The following is a 13205-nucleotide window of genomic DNA, read 5'->3' as shown; positions in this document are numbered from 1 at the left end:
GCGGTCGGCCCGGCCTCCCTAAGCACGGTTACGTGCCAGGAGATCCAGGGTAACAAGCTCGTACTGAGGGGGGTTTGGCAGTGATTTGAGCCACAATGCAATGATTAATGAGACAAGGGAGGAAAGAACCAGAGTGGAAATGCTGCGGCCACATTCCTTTCCCATTAAACTGGCTGAAGTATTTTTCAGTTGGACTTCCTGAAGATGCTGGGAGCGTCTACTTGGAGAATGCCTTATGTGACTTCTCAGCCAAACCCAGACCCCTGAAGGTGATGTGTACCGCCCACCAACTCCTTCTCAATTAAGCTCAGTGCCGCTGGGACACACCTAGGTTCTTCTCACAGATCTAACCTCCATGGAATTTTCTTCTGGGGTTTTTTCATCTGGAAACAGGCAAGTGAGGTCAGGGTATCTGACAGGCAGGGCTTTCTCCTCTGCTATTTAATGTCTTTGCTCGCAGAGAAGAAGTTCTGAAGGCGACAAGATTTTATGTACCTCATTCCAAAGACCCCCTCCGTCTCCCTCTAATGCCCACAGGGTCCAAATACTCCACATCTCTCTCAGCTGTTGTGGTTTAAAGGCCAGAGCTTAGCATAAGCTGATTTTGCACACGGATTCATTTCACTGCTCTTTGAGGGGAACCAGAATTTGAAGATGGTAATAAAAGTCAACAGTTAAATCGAGAACTTGCTCTTCGATTATGCCATATCATTCACATGACTCACTTGAATTCACTCAGGAATGTGATGAATAAGCGTTTCAAAACGACAACAAAAATAAGAATACGGAAACATTTATCGGTTGGTTTTTATTTTTTTCCCCAAACGTGACACTTGTTTCCATCTCTGCAGGTTTATGTCTCTTGCCAAATTTGGGAAGCTTTCAGCCACTATTTTTTTGAGTACTTTTTCAGCCCCACCTTCTGTCTCCTCTCCTTCCTGGACTCCAGTGAAATGAACGTTAGATCTTTTGCTACAGTCTCACAGGTCCCTAAAGCTCTGTTCATTTTTTTCCGTCTATTTTCTCTCTGTTGTCCACATTGGGTATTTTCTATCGGGTAATTTTTATTGCTCTATCTTCCAGTTCACTGATTCTTTTCTTTGTCTTTTCCTCCATTCTGCTGTTGAGTCCCTCCACTAAGCTTTTTATTTCAGTTATTACTGTAACCCTTATTGTACTGAATCCAAGGCAGGACTGTATCTTGTATTTTTGTATACTCAGGGCCCTATGTCAGGCACACAAATAGGCCCCCAATCAATGTATGTTGAATAAAAAGCACACACAAATGAATATGAAGTGAGAACAAAGGCTCCTTTACTAACTCACGGAACATGCAGAAGTACATACTGATGAATGTATTTTAAATAACCTTTTTTATATAATGATTTACTCATCAAATCACATGTTTCAATTTAATCTTTCAGGTTCAATGTGGCTAATAGAGACTTTTCTACACTACACCAAAGTCAATTGTGAAATTCAGCTGTGCTAGGACCAGCATGTTGATATAGTAGTAACACAGCACACTAGGTCACCTGTTCACTTCCTGCAGCCAGAACACTCAGGTGTTCATCTAAGGGTTCTCTCAGTGCCCTGGTCCACTCACCTCTCGAAAATTCTGCTCAAAATGCCGGAGTTGCAAACACTGTTCGAGTTTTTGCTGATGCTTTGCCCAAAACTCATCAAAGGCAGCCTCGGTTTCATTCAGCTGGGCCAGGAGCCTAAGAAAAAGGAGGAGAGGCATCTGTACTGTGATTGAGACATCTCTGGGGCGTCGGGAACACCACATGGAGGACTTGAGCAAAGATTCATCAGCTCCACTGAGAAGCGGGATGTTCACACTGATTATTCAGCTTGATTTCTACAGCCTTCCCAATACCCTTACATAGAGCCTTGGCTCTATGCACTGAATTACAGAATTTTGCAAGTATGGAGATTATCTTGATAGGGTCAATTCATGTGCAAAGGAGAGGCATTTTAGACAAAATAACTGGGTGATTTCCTGGTTCACTTTCAGTATTCTATCCCCTCTCTGCCATGACGTGCTGCTCACACGAATGCAGCCTTGTAGTGAATCACTCAGGTGCTGGCAGGGTTAAACTGAGTTTGTTAATTTTTGAAAGGTCAAAATGGCAAAGGATTGGACTTAGGACTTATTATTTATAACTTTGGCTCAGGGGTGAAGATAAGCAGTAAATTGCCACAATGAGTGAGGGTGAATAGCTATAACCAACATTTCTCGTGAATTTGCTATGGGTGCTGACATTTCCTGTGTACCCTGCACTGTGCTAAATGTCCAGCATGTATTTTCCATTTAATCTCCACGACCACCCTGGCAAGGATGCACAATGATTAGTTCTACTTTACAGAGGGGGAGACTGAGTCTTGGAGAAGTTAACAACTTGTGCACCATGGAGCTAGGAGCTGACCCACCACTCCTTGAACTCAAGTCCAAGCTCTTCACAGTCCCCTGGAGAGTACCCCGCTTCATGACATCACAGTCTATCTGTGAGCCCCTCAAGAACATGCTCCCTGTATCCCTGTGCCTCCCTCAGTGTCCCTGGCACAAAGTGGTTGCCCAGCAAGTGAACTAGGGCTGGGTGGAGAGAACACACATCACGTGTCCAAAGAACAGAGTCTCTGCTCCATTCCTGGATCTGCCCATCTCTTGCTGGGTTCCACTGGGCAAGTCATCTAGCCTCTCAGAACCGGTTTCCTTATATAGAAGATGGGGGTTACAAACCTGTCTGCTCTGTACCATTGCGAGGATAAAATGAGAGAAGGCGTGTGGAGTTTTAAAAATTTCAAAGCACCATAAAACATTAGCTAACTGCACAAGTGCTTTAGCCCCTGTTCTGTTCTAAAGGTGGAAACACAGTGAGAAATGTACAAATCTCTTACAATAGAAAATAGAAGTTCACACTTCAAACATATGCGACTGGAGTTGAGAGAGACTCTCCGGTTGTTCTCCTACCCGTAAACAGAAACCTGGGGTCTCTCTACCTGCCGGTGGGACAAGAGACAGGACAGTACTTTGAATACAGAAACTATAGGAGTCTAAGATGCTCTTATGGTTGCTATTCTGCCTTTAATGTCTACTCTTTTTTTTTTTTATGTTTTTGAAAATACAGTGTTTGCTCTATGAAATCTTACCTAGAAAAGCTGCTTTCTTTGGGACTTAGAAGAAAAGTATTTCAGCATTTCACAGAGCCCTGAAACACTACTGTAGTAAGGAAGCTGAGATCCTTTTGCTTCACTAAAGATGAGGAGACTGAGGCTCAGTGAGCCAGCAGGACTTTTCCAAGCTCCCAAAGACAGCACTAGAGCCCAGCTTAGGAGGAGGGTCACCTGCTCCTGTACGTGTTGCTTTTACTTCCACTCCCAGCTGCCTCAGCCTCTGGCCTCTTATTTCTATTGAGGCTGTCTGCCTGAAACACTCCCCACACCTTGAACAGAAAGCAAAGGATCCCCAAGAACGAGGCTCAGGGGCACTCACCTCTGCACGGTGGTTTGATTGTCCAGCTGGTCCTGATTCAGGCTGTACTCCGGGTTCTTGGCCAGAGGCTCCCTGATGCTCTCGAGGATGGTGTGTCCCTCCTGCAGTGCCAACTTCATGTCTTCCTGCAGAAAGAACACAGGGCGCCTTTCGTTACAGGGTTGCCGCCAGGTGCCGGAGGTTCACCATCCAGGTCAGAGTGAATGATTAGACTTGTTAGGTGTCTTGCCCTGAAGGGGATGGTGACTAAAAAATAAAGAGCGGAAGGTAAGGAAGGTGATGAAGTTCAAGACAGAAACAAAACTGACCACAGTTATTTCTTCTGAAGTCTCGTCTATGTGGACAGCGCTCTCATCTGTTCCATGTTCCCCTGAGAAGGAAGACCTGCTAATGTTTAGATGAGGGCCCTCTGCACTGCAGTCGCGCAGGTGGTGTGGGGAGCACTCACTCCTGTTTGCTACCAGCGGCAGAGCTAGGGTTACAGGTCACTCAGGGGTAAAAGGATAAGGTAAAAAAGTAACAGGAAACCAGACTGTTAAACATCTCTACTCCTGCAGCCGTTATTCATGGCTTGCAGCAAAGGCTGTTTAGGGAGCACAGCACACTTGGCAGACAGCAGACACAGAGCTGAGGGACACCTCAGCCCGTTATGATGATGGCGGCTTCAAAGCTGACAGTGTGCAGGCTGGGAGAAGGTATGCAATGTATTCAGGGGCCATATTTTTCTCAAAACATATTTATCCCAGAAAGAGATGGTAAATATGTAAGTAAATATTTTATGCACAGGAACTTCAACTGTCAGAGTCAGTCGACCACATCATCGCCTGCTTGTCTTCTGAGAAACCATTAATAAGCAATAGAAACGTCTAGAGGACCTTACAGTACAGAGAGCTAGAAGAGCCCATTCAGAGGAAAGCTGCCTTTCATGCCTTTACTCAGACTCCAGAAATTACTCCAGGACACGTGGAATTTACAAAAACGCTTTGCTTGATGCTAGCACATGAATACATCTTGTGGCCTGCGTTTTACAGGACTCATTTATACCATGCATGTTTTTAAAAAGTAGTACATCTTAAGTCTCATCTCAGAGGTTACCCAGCTCACGGGCATCAGAAGGTGTCCTTGAAACCTGCTTCAATTCTCAGTCTTACCTGATGCCAGCATCAATTCTTTTTCTGTCCAACATTTTTCACAGAAGCTGAGGGCGCCCCTCCCTCCCAGGAGCCACACACACCTTCATTTTGTCCTTCTTCTCCGTGTGGGCAGACAGGACCAAGCTTGTGGACTGGACGTCATTGGGTAATTCCGTTTCAGCCAATTCGGTCCCAAAGGACTGAAGCATCTGAGCTGTCTGCTTAACCATGAGGGCGAAACTTTCGATGGCCTTTGGAAGAGGAAAAACGTGATGGCAAAGCTTTGCACACCCCGATGGCCCCTGCTGCTCTGAGCGCTGACGCCCACATTGAACTGTTCCCCATGGCAGACCAAACGTGGGTGGCTTTCAGAAAGAAGTTGGGCTTTCGAAGCCAACATGGCAGACACTACGCTTACAAATAAATACCTTCACCATTGGTTTCCAGGCCTCATGATTGCCTCCGAAATACACCAGGTATACTTTAAATATATTTTCATAACCTGGAGTCATTCGGCATCGAAGTCTCTCTCTCCTTGTTAAGGCAAGTGTGAGCACATAAGCCACAACAACACAGGTTTTTTTTTTTTTGTCTCCAAGCCCAGAGAAAGCCACTCCCGAACTTATTACTCATGTTATTTCTTTACGATGACTAAGGCCCATTGAGACTATCTCCTCATTCTTGGGGAAGAATACTTTTGTTAATGTGAATGTGTTTTGGAAAAGGCAGCATCGTAATGCGAAAGCAATTCTGTTATGTTAACTATGAATTCACAGGAGCCGCAACTCGCGGCCACTGCCCACCAACAACCACAACAAACCCCAAAGACGAGACCACTCACTGTTCGGTGACACAGCCACCTGGAGTGGCAATAATCCAGGGTTCCGCCAAGGTCCTCAGTCAGCTGTGATTTATCAATGTAACCATGTAATTCTGGTACTGAGCTCAGCATTATGATCTAAAGAGGAAAAAACAAAAACCACCACCCATAAACAGAACATCCACAAGGCTAAGCCAACAGACTAAGAGAAATACTTCCACTGCTGGACGCAAAGTGTGGCAGAGTAGACAGCATCCAGCTTTGGGCTTGAACAGATCTGGATTTAAGTCCCGGCCCTGTCACCAACTAGCTGTCTGACCTTAAGCGAGTCACTTCTTTTCTCTGTGCCTCAGTTTCTTCATCTGTAAAACGGGCGTATTATCAGGTTGTGGTGAGGATCAAATGACAGCCATTGAGCTCATGCAAAATCCTTGACAGAGAGCCTCGTGTGCAACAAAGAACATTTAATAAATGGGGGAACTCGCCGTGTTCAATCCAATAGTGCTCTCATCTGAAAGAAGGTAATTTTTCTCCTCATTCCTGCTGAAGACACCATGAAGTCATAATGGGAACTAATGCGAAGCTATATAGCACACGGATCAGGGTAATGAATAAGAAAAGGCAGTGACTGAGATTTCATGAAAGCTTGCAGTTTACATAAAACACATGGTTGCAATGATTAATTTCTTCCACATATAACTTATTTTTATTTTTCTATATGTCTCTTACCCTCTCTGAGGTCACTCTGTCCAGGAGTTTTTATTAAAAATACAGCCTTTGCTTTATAAGCTGTTAGGCAGATACTACAAAACAGGTCTTCTGTGTATTATTAAATACTCTATTAACTTAAAGCAGTGATTCTCAGCCAGGGCCGTCTGCACCCCAGGGGACATCTGACAATCTTTGGAGACACTTTTGGTTGTCACAGCTGGGAGGTGGGTGAGTGTTACTGGCTGCTAAACATCGTACAGTGTCACAGGCTGGCTCCCACAACAGAGAAATACCAAGCCCGGATAATTGTCAATAGTGTCGAGGCTGAGAACCCTGGTTTAAAGCATAACCAAACTCAAAACCAAAACCCATTGCTGCCGAGTCGATTCTGACTCATACTGACCCTGTAAGGACAGAGCAGAACTGCCCCATAGGGTTTCCAAGGAGCGGCCGGTGGATTCGAACTGCCAACCTTTTCGTTAGCAGCCGAGCTCTTCACCACTGTGCCACCAGGGCTCCAAAGTATAACCTGGATTTTAAAAATAGGCTAAATTTTATATTTTAAACTAGAAAACAGAGCTATCAATAAGAGATGTTTCCATTCTCTCTTTGCTCCTCTAGTATGATGATTCAAGCTCTGCAAAATAAACCTGATTTATAATCAGTATAATCAAAGAGTGACCTATTGGATCATCTACTGATTTAAATTACATTTCTTTATGATTTCTGTACTTCTATTAACAACCTGTCTATGCTTAGTATATATTTAATCACAACAGAAAAGGTGCAGGGAACCTCATTGTTTTATTTATAATTTTCTTTCTAGCACCAAGTTCAGTACATAGCACTGAAATGTTGACAGTAATACATTTTTAACAGCTGCATCCTGCAGATGACTGCTTTTATCTAAAATGGGTCAATTCACTTGAAAATGCCAGTGATCGTTTTTTTGAAACCTGTTTTGATGACACTATATTGTCATTTTGCAAAGGCGACCATGGCATTTATGATAGATCATCTTAGTCTTTGACCCTCTGATACATCTGTGGTAAATAAGTCTGTTATTAACATGGTTTATCTGCCAGATAGAAAGGCGAGCTCAGACAAACCCATGTCATGTCTACGACAAGGGTCATAAGGAGGTGAGTGTGGATGGTGGTCCAGAAGGGTTACCCACGGCGCAGAGGCTCGTACACCATCTCCGCTTGGTTTTAGCGTCATAAACACTGATCAGCTGAATGAAAGTTACTGTCCTCCATAATTTTACCATTAACTATATCCACAAAATGGACTGTTTAGAAACGAGGCTTCTTTATTGCTACAAAAACTGGTGGGCACACAGACCTTTCACAAAGCCCCCAAAGCACGTCGTTCGACAGATACCACAGAGGGATTTGCAAACAGAGAGCACAACAGCATCTTCACACAGAACCCACCCAGGCCTGTGCACAACACACTCGTTTCTTCAGTTATTACTATACTGCTTTCGGCAGCGCAGACGCTGGTCTGTGTCACAGGGGCGATTCTCAACGACCGTGGAACCACCAAGGACAGTTACAGAGGTGTGGGACAGTACAGAGTGGGACCCTGGTGGTCAGCCAAAGACATTGCTGATAGGATAGGATGAAGAAGAAGGAAAGGCCCAGGCCTCAATTCCTTCCCTTTCCAAACACAAGTGTTCTTGCTTGTTTGGAGTACAGGATAGGGAGCAGGGGATGAGAGAACGGGGTGGGCAGCGTGGGCGAGTCTGCTTACCTCCTCTGTTCTGAGAACAGATAATAACTTCACTGAAAGTGACCTACACCTGGGATTATTAAATTTTCAAAGCAATTTAGTTTGTATTGTTGCAGAGGTTACCGGGTGCCTGCGGCTAGCCACATACATTTTTGTTCCCTTTGTAATAGAGAAGAAATGAATTGACCAAGATTGATTGGCAGCTATCTGCCCGAGTGCTGTTCACAGGAGTAACTGGCCTTATCTGGGCTGCTAGTCACGGGGTGACCCTGCGTCAGAACTGACTCGACAGCATCTAACAACAACAGTGGGGCTTTATAGGAAACACAGGCTTCCCTAACTGCACGTTTTAAGGGTTTTTACATGCCCCACTCCCTTTTCTAAGGGACAAGTAGCCAATCCCAGAAAGTGTCTTTTTTAAGTAGACCGTGTAAATAGGAGAGGTTAGTCTCTGCACAGCTGGAGTACTGGGAGATGAGGTAGGGATCGCTCTGCTGGTCTTCTTAGGACCTAAATCCAACCTGTCACCAGCTGGCCACCCAGAGGCATCCCACAGCAGGCCTGCGAGACACTTGCACCCACTGTCCCTAGGTCCTCTCTCATCCCTGTGGGGTACTTACTGGCAGAGCCCTGGGCGTATTCCAACTGCGAGGTGGTGAGGACCGCTCAAAGCATCGAGGCTCACTTTTCCCCCAGCTTTTCCAGGTGTAAGAATGTCCTGTGATTCATGGTTCTCTGACAAATCTCTTAAGCTTTTACAGTGGTTTATTTAAGGCCATGGCTTTTCACAATATCGGCTGTCAAGTCTCACGGGGGAAGGGGAAGAGGTAGGCGGGCAGTGATGGGTGAGTGAGAGAAGGTAAAAAGAGTCACACAACTCTTCACAGCATTGAGAGGAGATACATACCCCGATTAGGTCATTTGGGGCGTTATTTATGGCCACAGCACTGAGGTTAGCACTTTGAGAATTTCGATTATCATAGACGGGCCAAGAATTCAATTAAGTACGGTTTTGCCTACAGAGATAAAACATGGGTATACTTACTGGTACCTTCATTTTAAAGTCATCTCTATTGAATTTGAAAGCGATGTCGGAGAGAGTCCGCTGGAAAAATCCTGTTGGGCGCAGAACGAGGACGAGCTGTAGGTTTGCTGGGAAAGATGCCTGCAAGAACACAACAGAAAGGGTCTGGGGCATCATCTACGGGGAGCCACGGCTACTGAGCTCTGGGACGCCCGGACGCCTGCTGCTGGACTGCAAATGTGGAGGGCCCAGTTCAATGCTGAGATATTCTCAACACATCAAATTTACATGAAGATAAAAATGGTCGTATACATTAATACCTATTCAAGGCGTCACCTTTTTTGAAAAAGAAAAAGTCACATTCCTTGGTACAACTATGGTATGCTGCTCGTACGCTTAAAAAACGAAAAGGGCAAAGGCCATCATGCTTGTCAGCTAAAACAAAGCCACACAGACACACTGGCGCAAACGGTTCGTGCTTTAACTACTAAGCTGAAGGCCCACCCAGCCGCACTGCGGAAGAAAGGCCTGGAGATTGGCTTCCGCAAAGATGACAGTCAAGAAAACCCTGTGGAGCAGTTCTACTTTGTAACACATGGGTCACCATGAGTCGGAATCAACTCGAGAGCAATGGGTTTGGTTTTTTATAGACCCACATATGTATTACCTAAAACAAATCTAAAAATAAGCTTATACTCCAGCATACATCACACATACACACACACACACACACACACACACACACACACACACACGCACACACCCTTAGATACAACTAGATGAATACATTTGGTTACTAAGTTCTGCCACTTTCAAGGTGTGTGACCTTGGGCAATTTACTTAACCTCTCTGCCCCCTCGGTTTCTTTGCCTGTAAAATGGGGATAATAACGGTATCCACCTCACTGCACTACCGTGAAGATTAAATGAGCTAATGCACATGCAATGTTTAGGCCTGGCACAAAGTAAGTGCTCAAAAACTTAGCTATCATTATTTCCAGATGCTGAAATCCAGGGAGACCCTCGTCACTAAAAAAAGAAATTTTGAAGCAATTGAGTTCGATTTCTGGATAACTAAGTTAAATGCACCTAAAACATGTCAAAAAGAACGGCATAGCCCTGAAACCTGAGAAGAAATGGAAGAGTAGAAACCAACTTGCCAAAATATTTCACTTAAAAGACAGTCCCTGTGCCACACTCTAATATTCAAGCTAGTCTAGGGGAGAGCGACACAATACCAGAAGGTAGCTCCGAAGTTTCTGGAGCCGGGCAAGCAGCCCCAGCCTCACAGCAGGGGACAACGGGGCTGAGGGCCAGGTGATCTGGCCACTGTGTCGGAGGAAGAGGCCCGGGCGCCTGTCTTCCGTGACCTACATTACATCAGGCGTCCTCGGAAATTCTGGATCACACAAGCCCTCAGGTCTAACAAAACTTGAGGACTACAGACTGCATTGACTGAGACCTCACTCAGGAATATAAAATACACTTTCCACAGACTTTTTGAAATCCTGGTAGCAAGACCTCCTTGACAAGCACCCAAAGTTAGATGCCAGAGAATCACCCCCGCCCCAATTGCGGAAGGAAGAATATTTTGATTAAACATTGCAAATAAATCGTGAGGTAAGCCTGGGTTCGTCACTATGCAGTTTATCCCCCATGTCTCAGGACTCTGGGAGACAGAAGTTTATGCAGCAGAGTTTAGTAAGCAGTATGACATCACAGAAGGAGCCCTGGTGGCACGATGGTTAAGCACTCGGCAGCTAACCGAAAGGTTGGCAGTTCAAACCCACCCAGAAGTTCCACTGGAGAAAGAGCTGGTGTCTGTTTCTGTAAAGATCACAGCCTAGAAAACCCTACGAGCAGTTCTACCCTATCACATGGAGCCACTAGGAATTGGAACAGACTGCACGACACCCAATAACAACAAGACATCCTGACATTCTTAGATGCGTTTAAGAGGACTATCCCTCTTGTAAACAGCCACCTTTACTCCCGAAAGGCGTCATTTTTATTTAACTCAGTCCCCGGACCTCTTTGCCAGTGTTTTCAAATTTTAGCTGCATCAGAATCACCTGGGGGCTTACGAAAATGCAGACTGCTGGGCCCCCTCCAAGGTGTCTGCTTCAGTGGGTCTCAGGTGGGGCCAGAAGACTGGCACTTCAAACAAGTTCCCAAGTAATACTGATGCTGCGGGTGTGGGGACAACGCCTGAGACCCACGGCTCTGTGACCCCCACGGTTCTCTGTAGCACCCTTCTAACTAGGGTTTGTCAGAATAACCTGGGAAGTGGGCTCAGAGTGGGACTCCTGGGCCTCACCCGTCCAGAGGTTCGGGTTTGGCAGCCCTGAGGCCCTGGCACCTGCATTGAACGAGTTCCTCAGGGGATTCTGATATGGTGGTTCTGACCTCAGTGTGAGAGAGAGTGCCTCCTGTATGAGGAAAATGAAGTCATAAAGGCACTAGATTTTGGGCAGGACTTTGAACCATCAGGCACAGTTGGTTCACCTCCCCGAGAACGGTGTGGACCGTAGAAATAGTGTGAGGTCTGCGTATCGACCCGTGGCTGAGGGGTGGCCCTGCTGATCAGTCTTTAGACGAGCAATCACAGGCACCTCATGTAACCTGAACGCTCTCCTTGCCTGTAAAGGAAGTCACTCTTACACGCTTCCAAAGTTATTGGAAGACCAAATACAATAATAAGGGAAAGAAGTTATAAACCATATATCGTCATAAAATGCTCATTGTTTTTATCCTGCCTTTTCTACAGCAAACAGCACATGGATCAACAAGATCCATGATGTGGATCAACAAGAGAAGTTAGGTGTAGCCCAATGCAGGAAAACACAGGGGCTGAGAATATGCTCCCTGGAGTCAGAATTCCAGCTCTACAAATTATGAGCTGGGTGACTCCGGGCAAGTTACTTAACTTCTCTGTGCCTCTGTTTACTTATGTGTATATTGGGTATAAAGACTGTTGCCGTTGTCATGGGTTTGTGTTTTGGAGATTAAATGAGATAATGAATGTTTAACGGCAGCCATTGTCCTGGGCCCATATTAAGAACAATACATATGAGCTATTATTACTACTGGATTTATATTATTACGTCTCTATTCCACAGCTGGGGACCTGGTGGTGCAGTGGTTAAGAGCTCGGCTACCAACCAAAGGGACAGCAGTTCAAATCCACCAGCATCTCCTTGGAAACCCTACGGGGCAGTTCTACTCTGTCCTATAGGGTCACTATGAGTTGGAATCTACTCCATGGCAATGGGTTTGTTTTTTTTTATTCCACAGTTAATTTTTGTGAGGACGTGTTGATTTTTTCCAACATTAATTAAAAGTGGATTAAGCAGATAACGTGGGGACTGTAAACGGAAAAGTTTCAAACTGGAGGCACTCATGTCAGACGTTAAGAAGGACAGGGCAACATGCATTCCTAGGAAGCAAAAGGTCAAGATGTAAACAATTTGTTCCCAGGAAAAATGTCTTCAAAGCTGCAATCACGTACAAGTAAACCCGCTGGCGCCACTCACCTGAGTGGTAGCTCACTCCCTCCTAGCCTCCTGGTGGCTGACCTTCACATTTTAAAGGACTTCAAGCTGAAGCCGATCTTATCAACAATCAATCATTAACCCCACCTTTCCTTTGTTCTCGATGTATATAGACCCCTCTCTCCGCTTGAACTAGAGTTCTTTGTATTTTTACTTAGCGCTGCCCAGCTCCAGTTGTATTATTCCTCAATAAAACTCCTTTTCTTTCACTCCCAACAGAGTACAAGATTTTCTTCTTTGACATGGCTATATGTGAAAGATGAAAACAAACCATTTTTACAGGCTTTACGTCTTCTTTAAGATAATTCACTGTAAGGGAGCAAGGAACTTCAGACATCACGCCATTAGGAACACGTATCTGCAGGGCTCAGGTATATTAATGTTTGTTGTCGTTGCTGTTGTTGTGTGCTGCCGAGTCGATTCTAACGCATAGCGACCCCATGTGACAGAGTAGAAGTGCCTGATAGGATCTCCTTGGCTGTAATCTTTACGGGAGCAGATCACCAGGTCTTATCTCCCCATGAGCTGATGCCGGGTTCGAACGGCAAACCTTTCGGTTAGCAGCTGAATGCTCAGCCATTGCGCCACCAGAGCTTCTTACACTAAAGTATAAAAGCACAGAATCTTTAAGAAACGTTTGTTGTTGTTGTCAGCTGCTGTCGAGTTGGTCCCCGACTCATGGTGGCCTCATGCACGATGGAACGAAAAGCTTCCCAGTCCTGGGTCATCCCCGATCA

The 13205-nt window shown here is 45.3% G+C and overlaps 1 protein-coding gene across 8 annotated transcripts in view; it reads right to left on the bottom strand.

Moving 5' to 3' along the window:
• Nucleotides 1–13205, bottom strand: part of MCF2L (MCF.2 cell line derived transforming sequence like) — a 247809-nt gene that overhangs the window by 32149 nt on the left and 202455 nt on the right. For all 8 annotated transcript variants that reach the window (XM_023737422.1, XM_004382949.2, XM_023737421.1 and 5 more), the window contains 5 exons: nucleotides 8940–9059; nucleotides 5471–5587; nucleotides 4731–4880; nucleotides 3497–3621; nucleotides 1607–1721 (listed from right to left, as the gene is read on the bottom strand). In XM_023737422.1, the coding sequence (XP_023593190.1) occupies nucleotides 1607–1721; nucleotides 3497–3621; nucleotides 4731–4880; nucleotides 5471–5587; nucleotides 8940–9059 (627 nt within the window). The remainder of the gene's footprint in view (nucleotides 1–1606; nucleotides 1722–3496; nucleotides 3622–4730; nucleotides 4881–5470; nucleotides 5588–8939; nucleotides 9060–13205) is intronic.

This window comes from Trichechus manatus, unplaced genomic scaffold, assembly GCF_000243295.1.
Source record: "Trichechus manatus latirostris isolate Lorelei unplaced genomic scaffold, TriManLat1.0 scaffold00102, whole genome shotgun sequence".
Classification (NCBI taxonomy): Eukaryota; Metazoa; Chordata; class Mammalia; order Sirenia; family Trichechidae; genus Trichechus; species Trichechus manatus.
Note: the sequence above shows the minus strand (reverse complement) of the source record. Positions and strands in the feature narration are given on the sequence as shown.